Source organism: Myzus persicae, unplaced genomic scaffold (genome assembly GCF_001856785.1).
Source record: "Myzus persicae strain clone G006 unplaced genomic scaffold, MPER_G0061.0, whole genome shotgun sequence".
Classification (NCBI taxonomy): domain Eukaryota; kingdom Metazoa; phylum Arthropoda; class Insecta; order Hemiptera; family Aphididae; genus Myzus; species Myzus persicae.
The window spans coordinates 119,927-143,543 of record NW_019102287.1 but is presented as its reverse complement, the minus strand read 5'-3'; the positions used below and the strand labels follow the sequence as shown (position 1 = coordinate 143,543).

At 32.7% G+C, this 23,617-nt stretch overlaps 1 protein-coding gene across 3 annotated transcripts; it reads right to left on the bottom strand.

Annotated features, from left to right (window-relative positions):
* Positions 1-1,541: 1,541 nt before the first annotated feature.
* Positions 1,542-22,360, bottom strand: LOC111031731 (zinc finger protein 236-like). Of its 3 annotated transcripts, none has more exons than XM_022311797.1 (9): positions 21,898-22,357; positions 10,777-10,821; positions 5,426-6,477; positions 4,134-4,424; positions 3,641-4,008; positions 2,861-3,577; positions 2,609-2,795; positions 2,271-2,552; positions 1,542-2,206 (listed from the first exon to the last, which is right to left on the bottom strand). In XM_022311797.1, exons 1-8 carry the CDS (start codon positions 21,956-21,958, stop codon positions 2,286-2,288), a joined length of 2,988 nt encoding a protein of 995 aa, XP_022167489.1. In that variant the 5' UTR covers positions 21,959-22,357; the 3' UTR covers positions 1,542-2,206; positions 2,271-2,285. The 3 variants fall into 3 exon arrangements, with proteins under 3 accessions (XP_022167489.1, XP_022167491.1, XP_022167490.1); XM_022311799.1 differs by lacking the exon at positions 21,898-22,357 and adding an exon at positions 19,468-19,787; XM_022311798.1 differs by lacking the exon at positions 1,542-2,206 and having other exon boundaries at positions 2,269-2,552; positions 21,898-22,360.
* Positions 22,361-23,617: the final 1,257 nt, after the last annotated feature.

Sequence of the window (23,617 nt, the reverse complement as noted above, 5' to 3'; positions counted from 1 at the left end):
ACGAAAACATAGAAAAAGAATTATCAACTATAAGTTTTTATTTAGGTTACAAAATTAAAAATAATATTATTGTTTTAATTGACTAGTAGGATAGATCATTAATTATAATATATAGATATTACATTATATATATTTTATATACATAATTCAATTTTCAATAAAGTTTGATTAAAAATATATTTCTATATTATTAAAAACCAATTGTTTGAAATGAGGGATAATATTTAAGGCGATATTTTGTATTTGGAATATTTGGAGATTGATCTGTATTGACTATTGACAGAATAGATCAAATTTAATCATCAGTAGTTTAGACAATTGTGAATTACTAACAATTAAGTTATTTATTACTCCCATTAGGAAATAATATTATTGATTATAAATACTAGTATTCATACTAGGAATTCTGATAGTAACACTCAAAGTATGGAAATTAAATATTTCCTTATGGTGGCTTCTGATCAATGAGCCATCTATCTACTTATTAAACAAACTTAGATGTAGTCAGTGGTGTAATGATTAAGTGCCATTGCAGACATAGAGCCACCCTTAACTATGAACAGCTTTGGGCCTTTTTGCCGTCAATAAAAATAAAATATCTAAGTTGTAAAAATGTTGTAAAAGAAAATTATAGTTTTTTTTTTTGCTTTACAATTAGGAAAATACATTCAAATACGTTGATCGAATATAGATATTTTTCAGGGGTTGAGGTGATTCAGTTAGGTCAGAGGTTATCAACCGTGAAGATTTTATGAATTTTGACAGTAATTTAAAAATCTAAAGATAGTTTAGAGTGACTTGAGAAAACTAGAAAGCTTATTTTAGTGAAACCTAGTAACTAGAGGCCCTAAAAAGCTATGGTATTGTTATGATTTTTGGGACTAAAATGAAACCCAGGTTCTTACAGCAGACTGGAATGTTACACCATTTAAGGAATCAGGTGCAGATCCAAGGGGGATAAGGGGCCATGGCCCTCTCCGTAGACTGGTGAATTTTCTATTATATCTATTTTCAGCAGCAGATAAAATATATTGTTTCGCCGATAGCATTTCGGCCATGTCCGTTTTTATACGGTTTTTAATATTTGTTATATTTTATTATTAATTGTTATTTATTATATATTACGTACATTATTAATTAAACCATTTATATTACTTACCTAATTATTTTATTTATTTTATTGTACTGATAAACTGAGATTTAAATAATAATATTTACCTATTAGCTTACATAGTATGTACAATGTTTTTATCAGACCTAGGCTGAAATTTTATTTAAGATGCCCCCCTCCCCCCGTAAATATGTTCTAGATACGCGGCTTTAAGTAATGGAGGTAAGTAATGTTTAAAGTGTGTTAATTTATTGAATTCATTTTGCAATTTTTTTTGAAAACAATGTTTGAGAGTGGTTGATTGCATCAAAACCAAATTTATAGAATAAAAGTTCCCTACGGCAGCTTATTGACACAATCCAACCAAAATTAAATCTCCAAACAATATGGAATACTGATTAATAGTTTATTAAAAATTATAAAACATTTATGTTCTTCAACAGTTATTGAGTTTATTTGAATTATGTCAGTTTATCAATAGATATTTTCAAATTCCAGTAACAGTAAATCAAAAAATAATACATATAGCCACAATTCAACTGAGCATTATTGTTGCCACAAAAAAAAGTATACAATATAATTACCTATACTTAAATACTTAAATCAAATCCTTAAAAAATAAAAACCAAAACACAAATTCAAGGAAGATCATCATGAGAATTGACATCATTTAACAGGCTACATGTTCCACTTGTCTTGCTAATACAATAAATACAACTTTGACCAAATGTCATTGGACTACATTACTATTTACTAAATGTATAATATATATTCTTACTTAACACTTTAAAACTTATTTATTATTTATAGTTTTCCAAATTCTTTATTACATACCCAATTTTTAAATATTAATAAATTATGTAAAGATTAGTATTTATATTAATAGGTTGGGTAAAAATGTGTAACCGCTCAGTTTCTTAGTGGTCTGTGATTAGGCCGAAATCCCTTTGGAAAACCTCTTGGGTGGTTTCATGTCTCTTGTTATCACAGTTGTCTAGTTGTTCAATCCCTCGAACTCTAGAGATCAGTCTTTTTTTCACTTTGAGCTCTTTGAAAAATGTCCACACAAAAATTTAACAAATTTTTAACATTGACCTATAAAATAAATTGAGTGTAATTACTATTAAATATAAGTTTAATGAACTCAATAAAAACTTACTCATATTGATTATTGTTATGTGGCTTTTTGGCTAGCTTGTAAACTCTTTAACGCACTGTCACAGTCAGTAGTATCAATATCATTCAAGTTCAACCCTAAGCGTTCAATCTCAGCATATGTTCCAAATGGTATTTTTCCTAAACACTCCAATTTGAGTATATGCATTTTGGATCGTAAGTGTTTAGCTAAATGTCCATGAATTCGAAAACCAACTTGACAATCAGCACATTCAAATGGTCTTGGATTTTTAACAATGGGCCCTTGGGTGGACATCATATTCACCTGAAGGAAAATAATATTAATAACAAATTAAAGAGAATTGAATATAATAATCTCACCTTATTCAAATGTGAGATAGAGTCCAAATGTTTTTGAAGCAAATGTTTAGTACGGAATGATTCTTTACAGCCTTCACATCGGAATGGTTGCTCAAAATAATGTATATTGATGTGCAATTGTAATTGACTAGGTTTATTGAATACCTTATCACACACCATACACTTACTTCGTCCATCTTCTAGAATACTATAAACCATAACTTTTTAGCATCAATCATATTGAGTATTTTTATAATAAAATATGACAAATACCTGGTATATTTTTGTGATGGACCATTTGTTGTAGGTTGTCGAAATAATGCTTTAGGTTTTTTGGGGGACTGCAATGTTACTTGTGGTTTGTTTATTTGTTCTGATTCTTTACTACCTCCACAACGTGAAAGATCCATTGGTTTATTAACCATCGGTTTTGGGCTACTACTTAGAATTGCATTAACATTATGCCTCAAATCTGTAGGTGCTGTTTGAATTATCTCCGGATTGTTAAAAATGGGTGTGGGCGGAACAGGTAATGGTGGTGGTACCAAAAGACTGCTTCCAGACTGTAAAGGTGGACTAATTTGTTTCTGGTATTGATGATTATTTTTTACTTCAGACTCAGTCTGTGTTAAAAGAGATTGATATGGATATGATACAGGTCGGTGATCATAAGGCAATATACCAGCTTTCGCATGATTTGACTGAGGTATTTGTGATGGGCAAACTTGTGAAAGTCTTAATAATGAACGTGCAGCATCAAAATCTGATTGAGTTTTACGCCACCCGTGTCTATCTACTGCTTCCTCGTCATCATCTTCATCATCAATATCATCATCTTCATCCATATTATCTTCAGAGTAGTCTTCCATATCTTCAGAATCTAGTTGTTTAATATCATCCATGGACATTGGATTTTGATCCTGTTCAACTCCTTTTTTGAAATGTGCTTTTGACTTCATATGTTTTGTCAAATTTCCTTTAGTTTTAAAACTACAAAAATAAAATAAAACAATATTAAAAATATAGCATGTACTAAATTTCAATAGGTATTACCTGAAGGTACATTGTGTACAAGTATATGGCCTTAAGTCAGTATGGGTTCTGATATGTTTCTTGAGCATTGAAGGCTTTTTACAACGAATTCCACAATCGGCACAAACGTATCGGCCCCTTCCCCTGCCTCTAACATATACATAATCTTCATTGGATTCAAAACCTCCAGGGCAAATCTTTAATTTACCCAAAGAATTGGTTTCAACTCTGGTGGTTTGATCAGGGAATTGTTGGTGCTTATAAGATGAATGGGCCACTATGTAATCATGAGATTGACCAGCCTGTGTATATCTGTGGTTATGCTGACTTGAGTCATATAAATCCATACCTCGAACACCCAGCATATTACTCCCCATATCGGAACAAATCTATATGAAAAATGTAAATTTTAACATTTATTAAAAACATAATCAAAAAAATAATAACTCTCAATGATTGCGTATTATATATATATAATGAAGTAGTCTATAGGTGTACATCAATATTTAAATACCTTCCAATTTGAGTACATCGATATAGTATTAACTTCCGGAAGAATTGTGTATGTAGGTTGACATTTGGTCAGCGTACAAAAAAATACTCTTGTTGTGCACTTTAAACCCAAATAAGTGTATGCATGGCCATTACGATATAATTGTTGGTAGCTTTTTTTTGGTCTTGGAGTATCTGGACTAACCATGGGCAACATGCGGTTAGTACTGAATGATCCTGGTTTGAATGCCAATGACGTTGGTCGTACAAATTTCTGAGCCACTGTACTAGTAGTTACAGTAGTTGTTTGAATCTAAAAAAGGGTACTCCAAGTTATTAAACAATTTTGAATTGTGTAAAATATATTTATTTTTTGGTTTATATAAATCATTGGATTCAATATTACAAATGCAATATATAATTCAGTTTAATTTGTTTCATGTATAATGTATCATACATAGTAACAAATATTAAACCATTACTCAAGGTGATGATGACTGGGTCACAAATTATAAAATTAAAGGTATAGTATAATATACTCATTTACTTTATATCATTTACTGGTTATTAAAACCATACTAGCACTACTATTGACTTCAATGCCAACAGCTAACAATAAAATATTTTCAATAATATAAGAAGACTGTTTACTTAAAATTAAGAATCAATTATGATAAATGTTTAATGTTTATCAGTAGTGATAGAAATTAATTTTCTTTTTTTCATATATTTTTAATTTGCATAATCTATATGAATTAAAATTTAAAGTTTTTAAATTGCACTGCCGTGTTCACAACATAGAATATCAACATATGTTGCATATTATGTGTGTAAAAATTATTAGCTTTGGTTCAATTTGTATCTATTAATAAGGAATTATGAACATAAAAACATAAAAACATTAACCTATAAAATAAAATATTTTAGTAATTAATATAAAATATAAATGTACCAACTGAAAGATAAAATGTAAATCATAGGTAGATCAACTTTTTTTTTGTAATAATTTGCTTATTAAGTCAGAATTTTAATTTATGTAATTACTTGTAAGTCTATACAAGTAAATACATTTGATTAGTTTAAATTAAAAAGGTATACAAATTAATGACAAATATAAGAACATAATTAACTACTAGAACCATGTATGTCTAGTGACCATGAGAATGAACTCACCATTTCTGGTTTTTGTAAAAATTCCAAACTTAAAAATACTTATATGTATTGGTTCTTTAGAGATATGATCAAGCAAAATGACATTTTCTTATATAAAATAAAATATACCACAATAAATTAATCAATATACACTATTATTACCTGATGATGAGATGTTGAAACAAGACATTTTTCGTCTACTTTTGGTTTCTTTGAAGGTGGGGGATCAGTCTGTTTTGGTTCGTACTGTGGTCGTAGTTGACGAGGCATTGATGTATGTGGTCCTGGAATACCTGGCACGAAAGGTACAGCACGGCTACTCTGGAAAATTGCAATCATTTCCTGTTGTTGTATCAAATTACCCACGCGCACAACGACAGGTTTTTGTATATCAGGTTCCTTTGGTCTGTGAAACTCAACTAACGGCGTGCGCCCTAATAACGGTCCTGGTGACGGGAGTGGCATGGCTACAGTCTTGGGCTCTGGATATTTAACTCCATTTGGACTTCGATCACAAATATGTCTGACCAAGTCTTCTTGACTATTGAACTTTAAGCCACACATTTCACAAAAAGGCTGTTCCTTATTCTCATTACACTTGATTATTTGGTTCAATAGCAATTTGTATACACCTTTTAGCTCGGTTTGACCATTTACTACAACGGGAGACATTTTGTCCTGAGATTTTTTAACTGCATCGACCACGGACAAATTTAAAGGCTGGGAAGAATCTTCTTCTTGTTTATTTTCTAAAACCTGAACCGGTTCGGAATGGTCCTCTGATGTGTTCAACTCTTCAAGTTTAGTGGGTATTGAGGCAGTACGAAATTTTGGTTTGTATATTTTTGGCTTTGCCTCTTCCGGTTCTTCTTTTGCCAACCGTTCTGTATGGGATTGGGATTTACAGTGTTTGGACAGGTTGCTCTTTGTTTTAAAAGCAAATCCACAGGTTTCACATGGAAAAGGACGTTCATCAGAGTGTACTTGTAAATGTTTGGCAAGCGCACTTGGCTTGGTGCATACAGTTTTACAGTATGGGCATTTATGTCGCCATACACCTTCGAGAGAATATTCATCTGTGGATAATACAGGCGTAGGAACAACCACTTCAGGATAATCGTCCGCTGTAGCGATTTTTTTGAATTTCTTATGCAAGTAGTTTCCACCCGATAAAGAAGCCGACGGTGAAGACTTGTCAGAATGACACATTACGCCTAAAAAAAAAAATACATTCATGATGTGTCCACATACGTCGTTGTTATAATATTTTTAAATGCAGTCATACATGTATATAAATAGTAGGTATGAAATAATTAACAGATTCGACTATCCAGTAAAAAATTTAATACAGCTCTAGTGCTCTACAATATCTAGATATACGTAATACTTAAACGATGAATTTCATATATAACAATACCTTTCGAATAGGTACCACAACCACACACAAAATCAATTGCATATAGTTATTTAAAAATAAGATTTCAATTTATTGTATTGAAATTATATTAGGCACTATATCGGGTAATAATAGTTAAGTATAAAAATACAATAATTCTTGGATTCTTAATAGTTTGGGGAAGTCATTTTTAGGAACGAGTTAATTCTTTGTCCTAATGTTTGATGATGAATTACATTCATTTCAAGAATTGTAGATACATGTACTTATATTATACGACTTTTGGTTAGGTATAATATAGAGTTTTTAGATAGTTAAGTTACTTTATGTATAAGTATATATTATTATGTGGTATATTCAATACATTTTTAAAATATTAACTATTTTATGAGCATATAAGATAAGTAGAACATATTTTATATTATTATATTAGTAATATTTGAAAAATATTCAGAATGTAATTATAATATCTATATTTAAAATAAAAAATAATCATTCGTGAACATTACTGAATAGTGATTAGATATTGGATTGTTTAATATTATTTATAAAACTTAAAATAATAAATCTTAAAAATAATATATTTTATTATTTCATAATATAATATGTATCAGTTATGTATAGGTATGAATGGTACTATACTAATTTCTAATCCACTAATTATATCACTAACCATAACCAAATGTCACATAAATACATAGAGTACCTACCTAATATAATAATGTTCCCAAAGGCCTAATGTAATTATTTTTACTGTCAAAAAAAAATTAATAAAAATAATTAAATGGATTTATGTATTTAAAAATTAAAACAAACACGCCGAACAAAATTTATTAAGTGCGTACATAGATATTATGTTGTTTACTCATCAGGATTCAGGAGTATAGAGTAAACACATGGTAAAATTACACTCCTTCATACAATTCACAACGACGAAGGCATCGTAGAATATAATTGACAAGATGTCGAGTGCATACTGTACATATATATTTACTTAACAGAATGTTAGGAATTATTGACTATTATAAAATTTAAAGCTTATGTTTTTGTAAAAGCCTATTCATTTACTTATTTTTTAATTTTAAGGTCGATTTTATTTTTTATTGGTACCGTGCGTCCGTAAACCAATGACAAATATATTATCATATCTTAAAATTTATAAGTACTTGTAGTATAGTCGTAACCCGTAAGTAAGTATATGTATAATGTATACATATTATACAAGACAAAATATTTTATTTCTTTGTTATAATATAATAAGTCAATAATTTAATCAATAATTTGCTCTGTGATATTGGTTTGAAACCGTTTGGAACTAGGTACTTACAAAGAGTATGATTTTACTACGTGATGTAAGATCTAAATCGAGACTATACAGACGCAGTCACGCAGATAACAATTTAGCGTAGTCCCCCCTTAATTCTTATGCCTAATATATGTACATAATTACGTTAATACAATAATGAGCAATTCAAATCAAAGTACCTTTAATCGTTTTACATAAGTATATAAATTATGTAGCAATAAGTATTAGTATATAATATTTTGTATATCGTGATATGTACCTACCTACTATACGATTAATAATTAAATAATATGAATTGACAAAAATACATTCCATTTTTTGTTAGACTTGTATTTATATGATATTATGATATATATACCAACTATACTTGTAATTTGTAAAAACAGTAAAATTATAATACATATTGAGTATTTAACATACATTTTCATTATGGTTGAGAATCTATCACTTTATAATTAAATGCCAATTCAAAAGTATTATCATTTACCACAACACCCTGGGGGCTGCCCGGCTGGGGCCAACGTTGTAAAGGGCTTTTAAAGTGTTATCAGCTTAAAATTGTGTTCATGTTTGAATTTGTATATTTTGTGGGGTAATAATATAACATTTTTATACAAACTAGAGAAACAAAAAATTATAACACATACTTTAGGTACCTTTGTCTATTATTATATTTGTGTGTAAATAGTATGAACCAGGTGCCAGTTACATCTAGTATCTCTGTATATAGGTATATTTACAAAATCTTTACCGGCACGGGTTTTATCGACTGTTGTCTGCTTTTAGACTATTTATACTAATTTTCAATGACAAAAATAATTGGTAATGCATCAAAGATGTTCATCATTTCTATCATTTTGCTAAATTTGAAGGCATCGGTCCCTAGACCGCTGGAAGTCGTTGCTTATCAACCATCGGATACACTAGTCAGTATGATTACTACTTGGGCGTCACATTTTACGGGTGAAAAATGTTGGCTGTATCCTTATTACATAATATAATTATAATATTATTTATTTAGTTCCCAAATCCCTACCACGCCAACCAATTGGTTTCTGTTTGAAAAATGTAGGATATTAAGATGAGCCGAATTAGTTTCCTGTTCAGTTCTGTTAACAAATGATCTCAACAATAAACGATTGCGGCCGGGGAAGAAGTATTGCCAACAGCAGTTCTTCCTCCGGTCCTCCTACCATGAAAAAAAAAAGTTCTGTTAGCGAACTGAAATTAACAAAATGTTAAAACATTTTACTATATAGTTTATGCAATAAAAAACATATAGTTTTATGAGAATAACTTTTGTTATACTGCGGCGAGTATTTGACACCTATCAAAGTAATAAATGCCTACCGGTAAGCGACTAGGTACTTAACATCTAAGTTGACAGTCCTAAGCCTGTAAAAATGGGAACGGAAATAAGCCTACTTTACCATTTATTTACGAAAAGCGGGGACCAACCCTACCAGACACCAGTATTAGAATACATCACAAGATTAAATAATTCAAACACAGCGACAATTTTCCCGTCGATTTCTATTTCACAAAAAAAAACAAACTATATTCAATGTTGTAACGAATCTAGCGATTTCTAACATTATTTCACCGTTTTCCGCCAAAATCGACACCTCCGTTTACCTCCAGTACAATAGTATATTATATTTCCTTTATCCACCACCACAAATTTCAGTTTCTATATTTTGATAACCCCTGATTGAAAGAATTAAAATATTGTATAATATACCTACGTATAGTTTATCACAGATAATATGTTCACAATCGTAGGTTTTTCTCCATTAATAGAAAAGAGAGGAAAGATTACCGACGCAAAATTATGCCTCAAAATCCTACTAATTTAGCTGATGCTCACAACTAACTCAATTCGATTGACGTGAAAACCAAACAAAATGAAAATTTTTATTGGTTAATGATGAAAAAGAAAATATAATAATATTTTCATGATGTGACACATATCTTAGATTTTTTCAACAGTTATCAATATTTATATGAACGGAACTTTCGAATATAGTGCTCGGTTTTTTTTACAATTTTTTTCAATAGTTTTTATCGACATTCGCCCTCTATTTTACAATGGTTAAATGTTTTAATTGAAGAAGTCCAAACTGACATTTATTGCAAATTAAGAGCGTCGGTGAACAAAAATACACCGCGAAACAAAATTTTAAAACGACAAAAAAAAAACCAGTATTTAATTGATCAGTATAAAAGGGGATAAATATGCCGATATACTTTTGTAAAATCAATAACGTATTAACTATAAGTAATAAATTAAATAAATAAATGTTTGACTGTGATGTTCTTTACGTCGTACATTTTACATATGGAATTTTAATATTAAATATCACTCGAATGTGTTTTTGTAAAATCATATATTTAAGTAAAAATTGAATACCTAATTATTTTTGTTATTTTAAAAATTACCAATTATTAATAACACCTCTTGTTTACATGATAAGGGGTTACCAAAATATAGAAACTGAAATTTGTGGTGGCGGAAAAGGGAAATTTATATTATTGAGCAGGCGATAAACGGACTTGGCGGTAAACGGAAATGTCGATTTTGGAGGAAATGTAGATCACCCATTATTTTTTATTTCGTTTTCAATTTTAAATGTTCCATCATGTACCAACAAATATACGATATAATAGTACCTACCGCCACGATGAAGGGACGGTGTACTATGATTTAAAAGTACAGAGTAAATTATTTATTATAGCCATACAGATACTGGTATACCTATCTATAATATGCCTTGTATGTGTATATTTTTAGATAAATCTTTAACAACTCACTTTTATTCTCGTTGTTGCTGGGACTCATCTCGATTGTATCGTCCACTGAAACGTAAAAAGCAAACACAATTTATAAATACAAATCATAACAATATTCAGACTGAGCAGAAATAATATGTAGCGTATACGACGAGCTTGGCGAGGTCAATGGAATTGTACGCGCGTGTATTAAAATATAGTGTATATAACATATATATATAATACAATATAGTGTATATCATATATTCATAAATATATATATATTATGAATAATATATAATAATCAATGTTGCATGATGCACGCGTATATACACATTCGAGTACGTGGGCAGAGCGCGCGCATAACTTAGACGAGCCAAAAGCTAATATTAGCATCGTCGCCGAGTGAAAAGAAAGAATACTATTCAAATACCCCACGGGCCAACCTCCGCCGCGGACAATCTACATGCGCTGTCAACCGCCGCTGCACCACCTACGTGCAAGTGTAGTGCATTACCGCCACCGACAGAATTCAATTTTCGGCCCGTCGGTCCGATCTCGGCCAAAAACAACAACAATATAATATAAACACTGCCCAGAAAATTAGGATCTATATGGTGTACGGTGTTTACGAGTGTAAACGTTCTCGTTCACACTCATCGAATCTATGCAATACATTGTTATACTAGTATACTACAAATTACAATCCTATAATACCTATCTCGTGAATTTGTTTCTAATAATGTATGACGGGGTTGACGCTTAGCAGATATGTTGGGTCTGGAGCATACAAGATTAAATAATAACAAATGGAGTAAACGAATAAGTATTATGATTATAGTAGATCATAAGAACCGATAAAATAGTAAGAAGACGTTAGAGTCTAACGTTAAGACGTATCATAATGTGCACAGTCGTAACACATAATGGGACTATGATATTATTTTTTAATTTCGTTCGCAAATCGGTAAACAAAAGTAACCCCGACTGATCCAACAGCCGACGGGTTAACATTTTATTTTATTTTTTGTTTTCCCGGATTGACGCGTGCTGGCTATACATTCAGTAGAGACTGTATCAGCGAGAACCGGTTTGCCATCTGTCCTCAACCGCCTAAACGCAAGTTGCACACGCACCCGTTACACAATAAAATATAATAACGACGACGATGATAATAGTCAATAGATAAACGACGTAAATCACGACGAAGATCGCGAGGGAATTGTCACAATTGTCGAAAGTGGTCGAGGGATGTAAGATGGAGTCTTTTAGGTTTAGACGACAGTCAATGGAATTTTTCACCATCGACTGTCTTCGGTTTTCAGAGGTGAGGGGAGCTGATCCATTGAAGTCCATAAAATTGTGACTTTATAAAATTGTATAGGTATATTAGGTACGATTATTTTCCGACAGCTAATAGTAATGGTATTTGGAGGTTTCCCCGCCATGGTTTTAGAAGTACTGGACTAAGACATTTACCCCTGAATCAATATATATTTTTTATATAAATGATAGATTGGAAACTAGGTTCTTTGGTTTTACCTAAAATATATGATCATCTATCGGCCGCCCGGAAATAAGGCCACAATTAACCTTTTTTCAAGTTACGCGGAAATTGGGCCACTAAAGTTTGATATTTATAACAGGTATACCTGGAGATTTGGCCACTATTTTCAAGAATTTTTATTATTGTATCCGGTAATTGAGCCATTATAAAATTAATATGCTATACTATATAAATTACTACAATACTTAGTAATGCAGTGCACACCAAACTTTCATGAAGCGACAGAGTGCCTCATCAAAAGGTAACGAAATAATATAGAATTAGCGAAGACTGCCATTAAATGAAATGGATAAAAATAGCTAAAAGCGTAATTTACTAAGATTATAGAATATTGCAATAGTTTAGTTGATTGCAAACTATACGATCCACAGTTAGTATTATAATATATGTTTCGGTAATATATTATATATAATATTATTTTTATGTATTAAAAAAATAATAATTATAGGTCAATGAAAGTTGTGTATTTGTATATATTTGTGTTATACATATGTATGGACCAATCTCCAAGTACACTTAAATTTAGATTTATTTTGTGGCAAAATCTCCGGAAAACTAAAAATTAAACAAATAATTTATATATACGAGTCGTATAGACAAAATGTGGCCCAATTACCATGTATATACAATTAGGTACCATTAATTTAACAATTTGTATTATTATTCAATGAAAAATTTTGTAAACAGTATATTTATTTATTTGTATTTGTAAATTGTTTAGTCCTTTTAATATTTATACTAGTGAATTTTGTATTGGTAATAGTGTTATTAAAAATTATTAAATTATATTTAAATATAATTATTAATTAATTTAAATCATTTGTAAGTTTATTGATTTGAATTGCATATTATTGTTTAATTTTTTTACTTTTAATTTTTTGTCTGTATGGAAATTGTTTTTTTTTTGGGGGGGGGGCGTCCTAGATTCAATAGTAATATACTAATATCGGTAATATGTATTTTATTCTTCTGATAGAAATCCTAGTTTATTGACGGTTATTATAATTATGTTATATACACGCATTCCAAACCCATTCATAAACAATAATTACATATAATAAGAGTAATCATAAGACGTATGACGTGTAATATACGGTGTAGTTTGTGTACATTCACATACACATACTCCACTATCGTCTATCTCTGTAGTGCAACACGACTCCGGCTAAAAAAAATTACCAACGTAGGTTCGATATTGTAGTTCTACGTTTTCCGCAACGTAAAAGCAAATTAAAAACGAAGGCCTGATTAAAAAACTTAAAATCGTATTTTTTATACCTAGATAGAACATTGTAGAAACAAATAAATACGATCGAGTCGTAGGTTAGGTTAATATAGAATAGATTACAGTAGATGTACGTTATCTGTTAATTTTTGTTTTAGATGAATCTACTATACGTAATACACTAATACATTGTAATATACATACCTATGACATCCAGACAATTTTTAATTAGAGACCTCTACTTTGTCATTCAATTAGAAACTTCATTGAACAATGAATTATTGTTTGTATTCAAACATATTTTCAAAAAGCTAAACCATTCATAAAGTTACTACAATTATTAAATTTTTTTAAATTAAAATTCGTACATATTCCATACTAATCATAAATGTTTTTAATTTTATTGTCTAAATGGGTTTATTTTTTAAATACAATGTTCAAGATTTGCTTGTATGTATGACTGTATTGTTATTTTATTGACTATATTGAATATAGGAACTGTGAAAAATCTTATAAAAGTGTTTAACTTGTGCATTAACGCAGAGTACGGTTTGTCGTTCAAATAACATTATATTAGTATTACAGATTACTCTATATGAGATCAATTCCAGTGTATAAAACATTTTTAAATTGATATTGCAAATAATAACAAATCAACAGAAACGGGTATTATTTCCACGACAAACTTCACAAAATAAACATTGTTTTCGTTCACGAAAATTATATTTAAGTATTTTACACACACACATTTTAAATGTTACGTTCTAAATAATAATGAAGTAAAATATCTCGAGTATCATTTTCAAACTGTTCATTTTGAAGTGTGGTAAATAGAAAACTATATGGTGTATATTATATTATATAGGTACTAGATTTTACTTTCATACTACAGATTTTATTAGATATTACCTACAGTTTGTTAATTTATCATTTATAGCTTTTGCACCTACATCGTCAAATATTAATAATATAACTAACTTATATGCAATAATTGTCGTTTTCTCACACAGTCACACCGTCAACACGCGCTAGGTCATCGTAATTTATAAATAAAACTTAAATTGTACTTATTATATGGTCAACACATAACTATTAAAATTTAAAACATATTGTTTAATAACTTTTTTTCAAAACGTAAGTTGGTCTTCAACTTCAACTAGTTAATTATAGGTACTCACCTTTTCTTTTAGTTTATATAAATTAGAAATCTATTATGAAATTTACTCTATAATAAAAGGAGTTTTAGTGTAATTAAGATTGCTGGGGAGGAAGGTGGAGGTGTTAATTCTAAAGGTGTTTATAATTTATAACATATGAAATTATTAAAATTGATCGAGTTTTTTGCCAACGTTTTTTTACTAAAATCTACCATAACTACGGCAACTGTAAACTAAACATTATTGTGGTTAATTGTAATTAAAAATGTAGGTATAAGATTGATACTTTTTTTTTTAGGATTCTTTAGAATCATAAATTGGCGGTTATTTTCTTTTTGATTTTTGGTAGGAAGCACTACTCCCTTATAATTGTTCATGTAGTATTATAATTTATTTTACTGCGGATATGACAAACCTCTTTACTCCCTCAAGCCTCTCTGAAGATAGTTCTGAGTAATAAAGAATAATGACTATGTATCTATAAAATGTGATGTGAAAACCTTGTATAATTAAAAAAAGTTGTTTGAGGTAAACTTAAGAATGGAATGGGTGTGAAGGCCCCTCCCAGCGTGTCTGTTTGGCAACAATTTGTTTGACCCTCTCTATGTAGAAAATATTTAAAACATGTATAGTTATGTATAAGATTTATCTACTACAGTGGTTCTCAAATTGTGGTACGCGTACCCCTTGGGGGTTCCCAAAATATTTTAGGGGGTACGAGTCCAGCGAACAAACCTTTAAATTTAAATCAAGGAAAAAAGATAGATTAGACCTCGAGGGAGAAGATAGGCTAATTTAAAAAGAGTGAGGTCCGACCCCGGGAGGTGCTCGAAAGGGGATTTTAAGATTTACAATGGAAATTTTTGTTTATGTGAAATAGTTGCTATTGGTTTATATAGTAATAATAATATTAGTTGTAATAATATTGCGAAAGAAATTATTATTATTAATATTTATTATCACTGAAAGAATAGAAAAACTTCTATGATTGGCATTATTAATTTTTTAATGGGCAACGAAGCGCACGGTATCAGCTAGTACTAAATAAAAGTCTATAAGATTTTTTATATATATTTTATTTTAATAACCAAAAAGGGGTACTAAAAAAATTGTATTTTTAAAAAGGGGTAAGGTGTCTTAACAAGTTTGAAAACCCTTTATCTACTATACAAAATAAAATCGAATGTTAAATAGTGATTAATTCAATAAGAGTTAAGATCAAAGCAAGCATAAGATATAACCTTTTCTTGATCATAATATATACACGTTATAATAAATCATGTTGTACTGATTCCAGATTTTCTTTCCGTAACGCGCGCTTATCTTGGACTGTATTTAAAAATGTTCCTTATCCATACAAATATTTTTCACGGTACTGGACAAAACTTATGAACAATAAAAAAAAAATTGGTGCTAGATGTCCTAGATTTTAATAGATTATCCCTGAATTACTCATCAGTCATCATATCAAATCACGAGTAGAAAATTACTGTGGCCATTGATAAATGAATCACTTTCTCCTCATTTATGCCTATGTAATGTAAACATAGTATATTGAACATACAGGTATACTCTGCAGGCAACCATTTTGGCTAGGACTTGTAGTAACCCACAGGTTATAGGTTGATTAAACACGCAGAAGATTTGCGAACGAAGAGATTAGCAAAGTCCTGTTGCCTGTTGGAAGTTGGCGCGAAAAATGTATACATGTATGTATACTATCTATATCATAATACCTAATAGCAAAACATCAATCCAAACCCTCTCTCAAGACCATCACGTTCACCCATCGAAACGGCATCAGCTATTTACTTTCTATACTACATCAAAAAACCTTAACGTTTTTTTTTTTAACTTCGCGTTGCATACGCATAATACACAGCGGATAACTATATAAAATATACGCACACCACACCAACAGGTGACCTTCGGAGCACTCCGCGTTTAATACACCACACCGCAGCGCACGTATATAATATAATTACGTTATCCGCAACATGACAATTGTGAAATAAAAATGGATTTTTAAAACAAACATATTATGTAAAATGGATGCGTAATTACGAAACTATGTCTGTGGGCTACCGGACCGGGCAGCAGTCTGTACTTGACAGAGCGACTAATTAGTTATATATATTATAGCTGTTCTTTATCATTATTATAATATCTAATATGACATGTACTACCATGTCAGATAATGTATATACCGCGCCGTGTGAACTGTGAACCATATACACCTTTACACATGCACATAACCACAGAACAATAATAGTACTAACCTAACCTATACAGACAATTAAGTATATTAACGACACGTCTACGGCGCATTAAAATAGAGGTATAATCATGGTCAAATATGTGTGAGCATTGGATAACAAAATAATGTTTAATTGTTTGTGAGGGTGTAGTCTGTGAACCACAATAAAGAAGAGAATCATCAATAATATGATGACACAGACGTGTTGCAGTATATCAGATTTCACTTAATACCGCCGTTAAATTGAACACCGCCAAACGTAAAGCACAAAAAAAAACAAAAACGTAGCAAAAGGCAAAACATTAGTATACATAATACATATACAATAAAACCTATTGAAGCGAACACCAAACACACGAATATTTCGAATAAATTAACGTTAAATAAAACAAAACCAAAACGCAAATGACAAAGTTGGTAGGTACTCTTAGGTTCAAACATAATATATTAATATATAACAGAAAGAAAATCACTGAATACAAATAGTTTAAGTCTAATACATGTTTATCTTCAAAATTAATGATTTTTTTTTTTAATGTTTATTTTATGTATACTTATTTCGTACGGCGGATATAGTATTATAATATCATAATAGCCAATAACCATGGTATATAATTTAAAAAGAAGTAATCAGTTAACAATAAAATAATGACTATGTTTTTACACTGTCCAATATAATATATTAAAATATTTATTTTGTATTAATTTAAAATATAATAAATCGTATGAATAAAGTAATTAATGATCAAAGATAATTATTAATAACTGACCATTTTTCAATGTATGCAATGAGTGTTTAATGATTGAATTTGAACACCTAGTCTTAAATATATTAATTTCAATGTTTCTACTCTCTATAACATTAATTTTTTAGCTATCAACTCTAACCTATACACTATACACAAACGTAGGTCATAGAGAGAAATGAATAACATAACGGTTGATTTAGGCGCGGTAAAAGTGAGAAAGCATAATCAAAACCCGAAATCCGAAATGGCAAATAAAGTGGTGTTTTAATAAAAATTAAAGTCGAAGAGCAATGATTTTCCGTGTGGTAATATCGTAGGTTTCTACAATAAAGCGAATTTCTTTATAAAATAATATAAAAAAAATTTTTTAACGAAGTTTTTTTCAAAAAATCACCCCTCAGCCGTCAACACACACGACACTCCATCTACCACCTCCGCACCGATTGTTCAATTTAAGAACAATAATTACAATTTACAAAACATAATCGTACCGGGTTTTTGGTCACCAACATTTTGTCCGCTATTCAGAGAGTTAAGTTTGTTTCCAAAAATACCTCAGCTATTTGAAGGTGTCCGTTAGGAGAGATCTCACACTCTCTCTATATATATATGTATAATGTATAAACAGTCATTGCAGCGAAATAATCAACGAGATACGAAGGTGGTGCATAAATCTGCTAAACAGGAAGCGCATAACAGTGGCTCGAGAACTAAAGTCAACGCGTTTCGAGAGCGCAGATCAAACGGTGGCGGTATACAAAACAATTGCGTCAAAATAATGGGTTTTATCGTACAAGTATTTAGCGAATAAGTAGAATTAGTATGATAAAAAAGCAGTCGGTGAGTAGCGAGCGCCAATCACCGTTTTCCCGGAAACCCAAGCGCGGCGGTAACTCGCGTCCGATACTCCGATGGCATCGTTGACCGTTGGTTAATGTCGACTAGTGGCGAAGTGGTGCAGGTGACAATCGCCGTAGTCGCCTGCACCAGCCGCGCTGACGGTTCCGCCGGGGCTAGACGGATCTCTCGTTGTATACCTCCTGCTGCCGAAGTGCCGCCCGGCTGGCGCCGTCCAGTCCACGGATAATGAAAACCGGTTGACCGTACACTTACCTCTCTCCAAGTCGGGCCCGTCCGACCCACCACCCGCCGTGTATCCGGTGTAAACCCGTTGTGTGTGTGTGTGTTTGTTTGTGTATGTGTGTGTGAGTGTGCTGTGAATGTGTATGCGAGTGTGTGTATGTGTACACCTATAATACGGTCGCCGCACCTTTTTAGAAAACACCCTCCCGCATGTCCAATTCTTATAAAAACTAAAAAGTAAATTATTGTACGCTTATAATACCTTATACGTATACGAGATAATATTATACCCATCTACTATACATATATTCGAATCAAGGACAGAGATTTTTTTTGCCCAATGAAATAAACTCTTAACGTTGTGTGTGCGAGTGGGTAGTGATGCCTATGTCAAAACTCAAAGGCCGTTATGTACAATTCTGTATATGTAACGATAACCTCGGTTTTGTTCACAATAAACTCGAACGATGATTTTTGAATCTATCGATGTATAGGACTTTGTACAACACCATATGAATTTTCGATTACAACCAAAGAACGCATGTAATTGGCTCGACACTCAACACAAATTAAATAATAATAAACAATATAATTATCTATAAATATTATGAATATAAATATCTACATTTCATAAATTAGTATTTTAAATTACTATGCAGACATAGACCTAATAAAAAAATGTTATGAATGCATACCACGTTCGTCGAGATCGCAAGACATACACTTCCGATTCGTGCGATAATAATACATTATACGCGATTAACACTACGTCATAATCAGCAGAATAATAAAAAAGTAAACAGCAATTCATTTGAACGTGTGCCCGTTGTAACGTTTTGTAAGTTGCTTGCAAATTGTGATTGTTTTTGTTAATTTGCCAGGTGAAAATAATAGCCTCGTCAATTTCGAACAAAAGGCGCAAAATATGATCTTTAAAATAAAAAACTAGGTGGCGACATATATTACGGTATGTAATTAACAATTTAATTTCAAAGTATTTGCTAAAAATTAAAAAAAGGTGAGGCGTGAAATGAAAATTGTTTTTTTTTGAGCGGCTTTCCGAGTGAACGTCACCTCTAAACACTGAATAATGAATATAAAATTAGTAATTACTAATCGGTACAAGCCAATGGGATGCACTTTTTAGTTCTAACCGTTGAATTGTATGGATTTATCAGTTGTTTGCTGATCATGCACTATATAAATTATATGAATCAAGCACTAGGTACCTATATCAATTAGTATGAGCAATAAATTGAAGAGGTAAACCTGGTAAACAGTCGTTCCGATAACGCTGTGTGGCGTGTTGTACAATATTATTCTATTTTTTAATAGTATAATATTTCATGTTTGAGCATTTTAATATAATTTGAGTTGGACATGTAGAAATATTGTATAGTTATTCATTAATCATTAGTAACGCAAATTGTATCATGATGTTGTAGACCAAACGTGAAACTTGTAAATTTCTAAGAATGTCCAAGGAAAGGTGGGACAGTGAATAATAAGCTATAATAATATCAATAATTAATAAGTAATGAGACGTGATAGCTATTTGCCAATGGGCTATTAAACGCATATAATATCAGAAACCGAAAATAGTCTCGAAGAACAACATCAAGCCGTACGCTTTTATTATTACTCATCGGGCCGAAACCACTTGTTAGAATGCCCCACCCCTCTTCGCCACTCGTTCCAATACGCAACCACGCATTATTATTATTATTATTTATTACAATACGATATAGCGTGCGTGATCGTTGTGCGTTACAATCGTTTACTGTGCGCTACGTACACGTACAACACGCACCGAGAGCGCACACACACATAACATGTCTAGTGTATATTATAATGTTTTTATTTATTATTAAGACAATCATGTATGCGCACGCATCGAAGACTCGGCGCCTCCACCATCACTTACGAAGTACGACGCGCTAGTCGTCTGGGCTCGCGGGTTATTCACAATTTTATGCGTAAACGCGGCGGAGAACAGGTGCCCGGGAGAACCCGGTTGTAAACATTGGCCGATTGTAAACGCGCGAGCGCTCGAGCAAGGCGGACCCGTGGCCCCGCTAGGACGGCGTGCGTTGTAGCGGCGACAATGTGGGTGTGGAGGGAACGGTCGGTCGACCGGTGAGGCGAGGGAAGAGGGACGACGCGATATGCCAATAACGCAATACAAGGAACCTTGGTGCCGACGACGTGGCCGTGACGCGGGGTGGGGGGACGACGACGACTGTATAATGATGCACGCATACGTGTGTGTATATAAATATATGTATGCGTGTGTGTGTGTGTGTGTTTGGTGCACAGCGGCAACGTGGGAATAATGTGTGTGTGTGTGTGTGTGTGTTGTGAGTAAGATTCCGCTGGGGACTCCTCGTGACCCGTTTGACCTGGGAACAGTAGTGAAGGGTGGTGAGGTGGTGGAGGACAGTGCCGGGGATAACAACACACGCACACTGCACAGCCTGCCGTAGTGCTGTGGCGATGACGGTGGTCGTGGCGGTAGGACGGGGTCGGGGGGAATCCGCACATTTCTCCGCGTACAGTGCATACTCTACGGTAACTATACAATATACCGCGTGTCGAAAATCAAACGAGAAAAAGGTATATGTTTACACACGTATTATATATACAGAACGTAATAATAATATACCGTTTGTTGTTGTTGTTGTGGTTGTCGAACCGACGACGTTATGGTAGAGCGATAAACCGCGGCGAAGAGAAAAATGACCGCCAACCAATGATAATAATTAATATGTAAAAAAAAGTGGTTAAAGGTCGAACCATTGGGTTTCGCAAGTCCGCAGTAACATAATATTGTTAGCGTTTTTAGATTTTATAATGAATTGCTCTCGTGCACGAAATAAGTGTTCGTAATCTATTTACATATAACTAGTACACTCTAACGGATAAAGTGACAATTTGACAACATAATATTTCATTTCACCGCGTTCGATTGAATCTTAACGCGCGCATCCGGAATAATTTAATTTTTGGCGAGCAAGTCTAGTGAGCTTTAAACACGTCTTAGGCTCTTGGTTCATTACACAGCAAAAACCACATAACATTCTACAATATATTATACAAAGTAAAATGAAACTGAATCCGATACTTACATTTAACAGGGACTTCCCCTGGAAATCTTTTTCGCAGCATAGTTTTACATTCCAAAGACATCCGGATCCCGGATTCCCAAAAAAATCACCGTCAGTTGTACATAATCGGAGCGTACTCGATGACCGCCGTTTATGTCCATAATTCCAACGTCATAAATCGTGTACAAATCGTAAAATAATAAATATGTATGCTAAATCGAGAAGAACGAAATAAAAATGGGCAACAAAAATAGTAAAAACAATAATAAAACAATTAAATTTTTGATAAATAAACAATGATTAACGAGCGTCTCCGTAAAGAAGAGCTAATGAATAATAAGGTTAAATACAAAATTGATCAGATGACGGAAGCACTAATGAAATAAGCAACGTGCTCACATACTGAACAAGTGTTTACTACTGGTGGCCGACCGTCGGGACTCGGGAGTCGGGACTTGGGGATAACGACGACGACGACGACGACGACTACGGTCTACGCTACGGCGATGACGATGTACGTGAGCGCGCGGGGAAAGGCATCAGGCGGTCGGTGCGGCGGTGGTAACGGGCAATCATGATTGGTGGGCGGGCGAGTGGCGGGGCCGCGTTCCGATCGTCTGGTCACGCGGCCGGTGGTGCGGCGGGGGTTTGCGCACAACGGTGGCGCCCGTTTCCGCCCGTCCGTCAAGCCGTGTGCGCGGTACCCGATAAACACGTGTTGGTCCGGATCGCCGTGACGGTCTTGAAGGGCGGGTGCGGAGCGGTGTTGTTGGGAAACACTCCGGGATATCCCCCGCGCAGCCGGCAACACGCCGGCGGCCGTCGTGCACGCCACGCGACCGCAGCGCTGTCAAGCGTGCAAGTCGAACAACCGATCGACTCGACCGTCGTCGAGCACACCGCACGCCGAACATCGGAACATGGTAAACTGACCGCTATGAGCCGTCTCGGAAAATACGGAAAATGCAGTCCGTACTGCGTGCCGCGTGGAACTTAAACACGCAAAATAGAGGTACTCCTACTTAGTTGATTTTGAAAAACAAATAAATCGTCGGACAATATTCCGAACGGACCTGTTAGCGTAACTGTAATATTTTTATTTGTAATCTACAAATGTACAATACGTGTAAATTGGCCATAATATTATTACAAGAAACTAATAACCTCGAGCCCCAAACGTTAAAACTCCTCTTAAAATGAATTGTTTCCAGCAGGTATATTAAAACAATAAGGCATTAGTCTAACACTAACGTGTGATCTACCGGTTGTTGGTGATCTATTTAACGTTTACAGTATGACGTATAATCTACCAAAACAATTTACGGTATAATTTCCGGTATAGCTAGATAAATATATTAGATAGTAGGTACTTATAATAATGAAAACTGTTTTTCTTTTATCTCTGAACTAAAATGTGAAATAGTAGACAATTTTGAAAGTTTATAATATTCAGTATGAACGTCGAATGTGTGTTCATTTTATTTAGTATTATGTTGGCTGACGACTTTTATAAATTAATTGAATCGGAATCTATAGTGGCTATAGTGCTATACAATTTTTTACAAACACATGGGTTATTACCAGACGACACCAATCCTCCGATGTTACATCGACATTTGGTTGAGGCTAGGTACCTGTCAATAAATGAAAAATACGAACTACTTACAACCTTTTTAAATGATATTAAAAATGTATACTGTGAATAAAACATTAAAACCGATGTTATATGCAATATATGTAA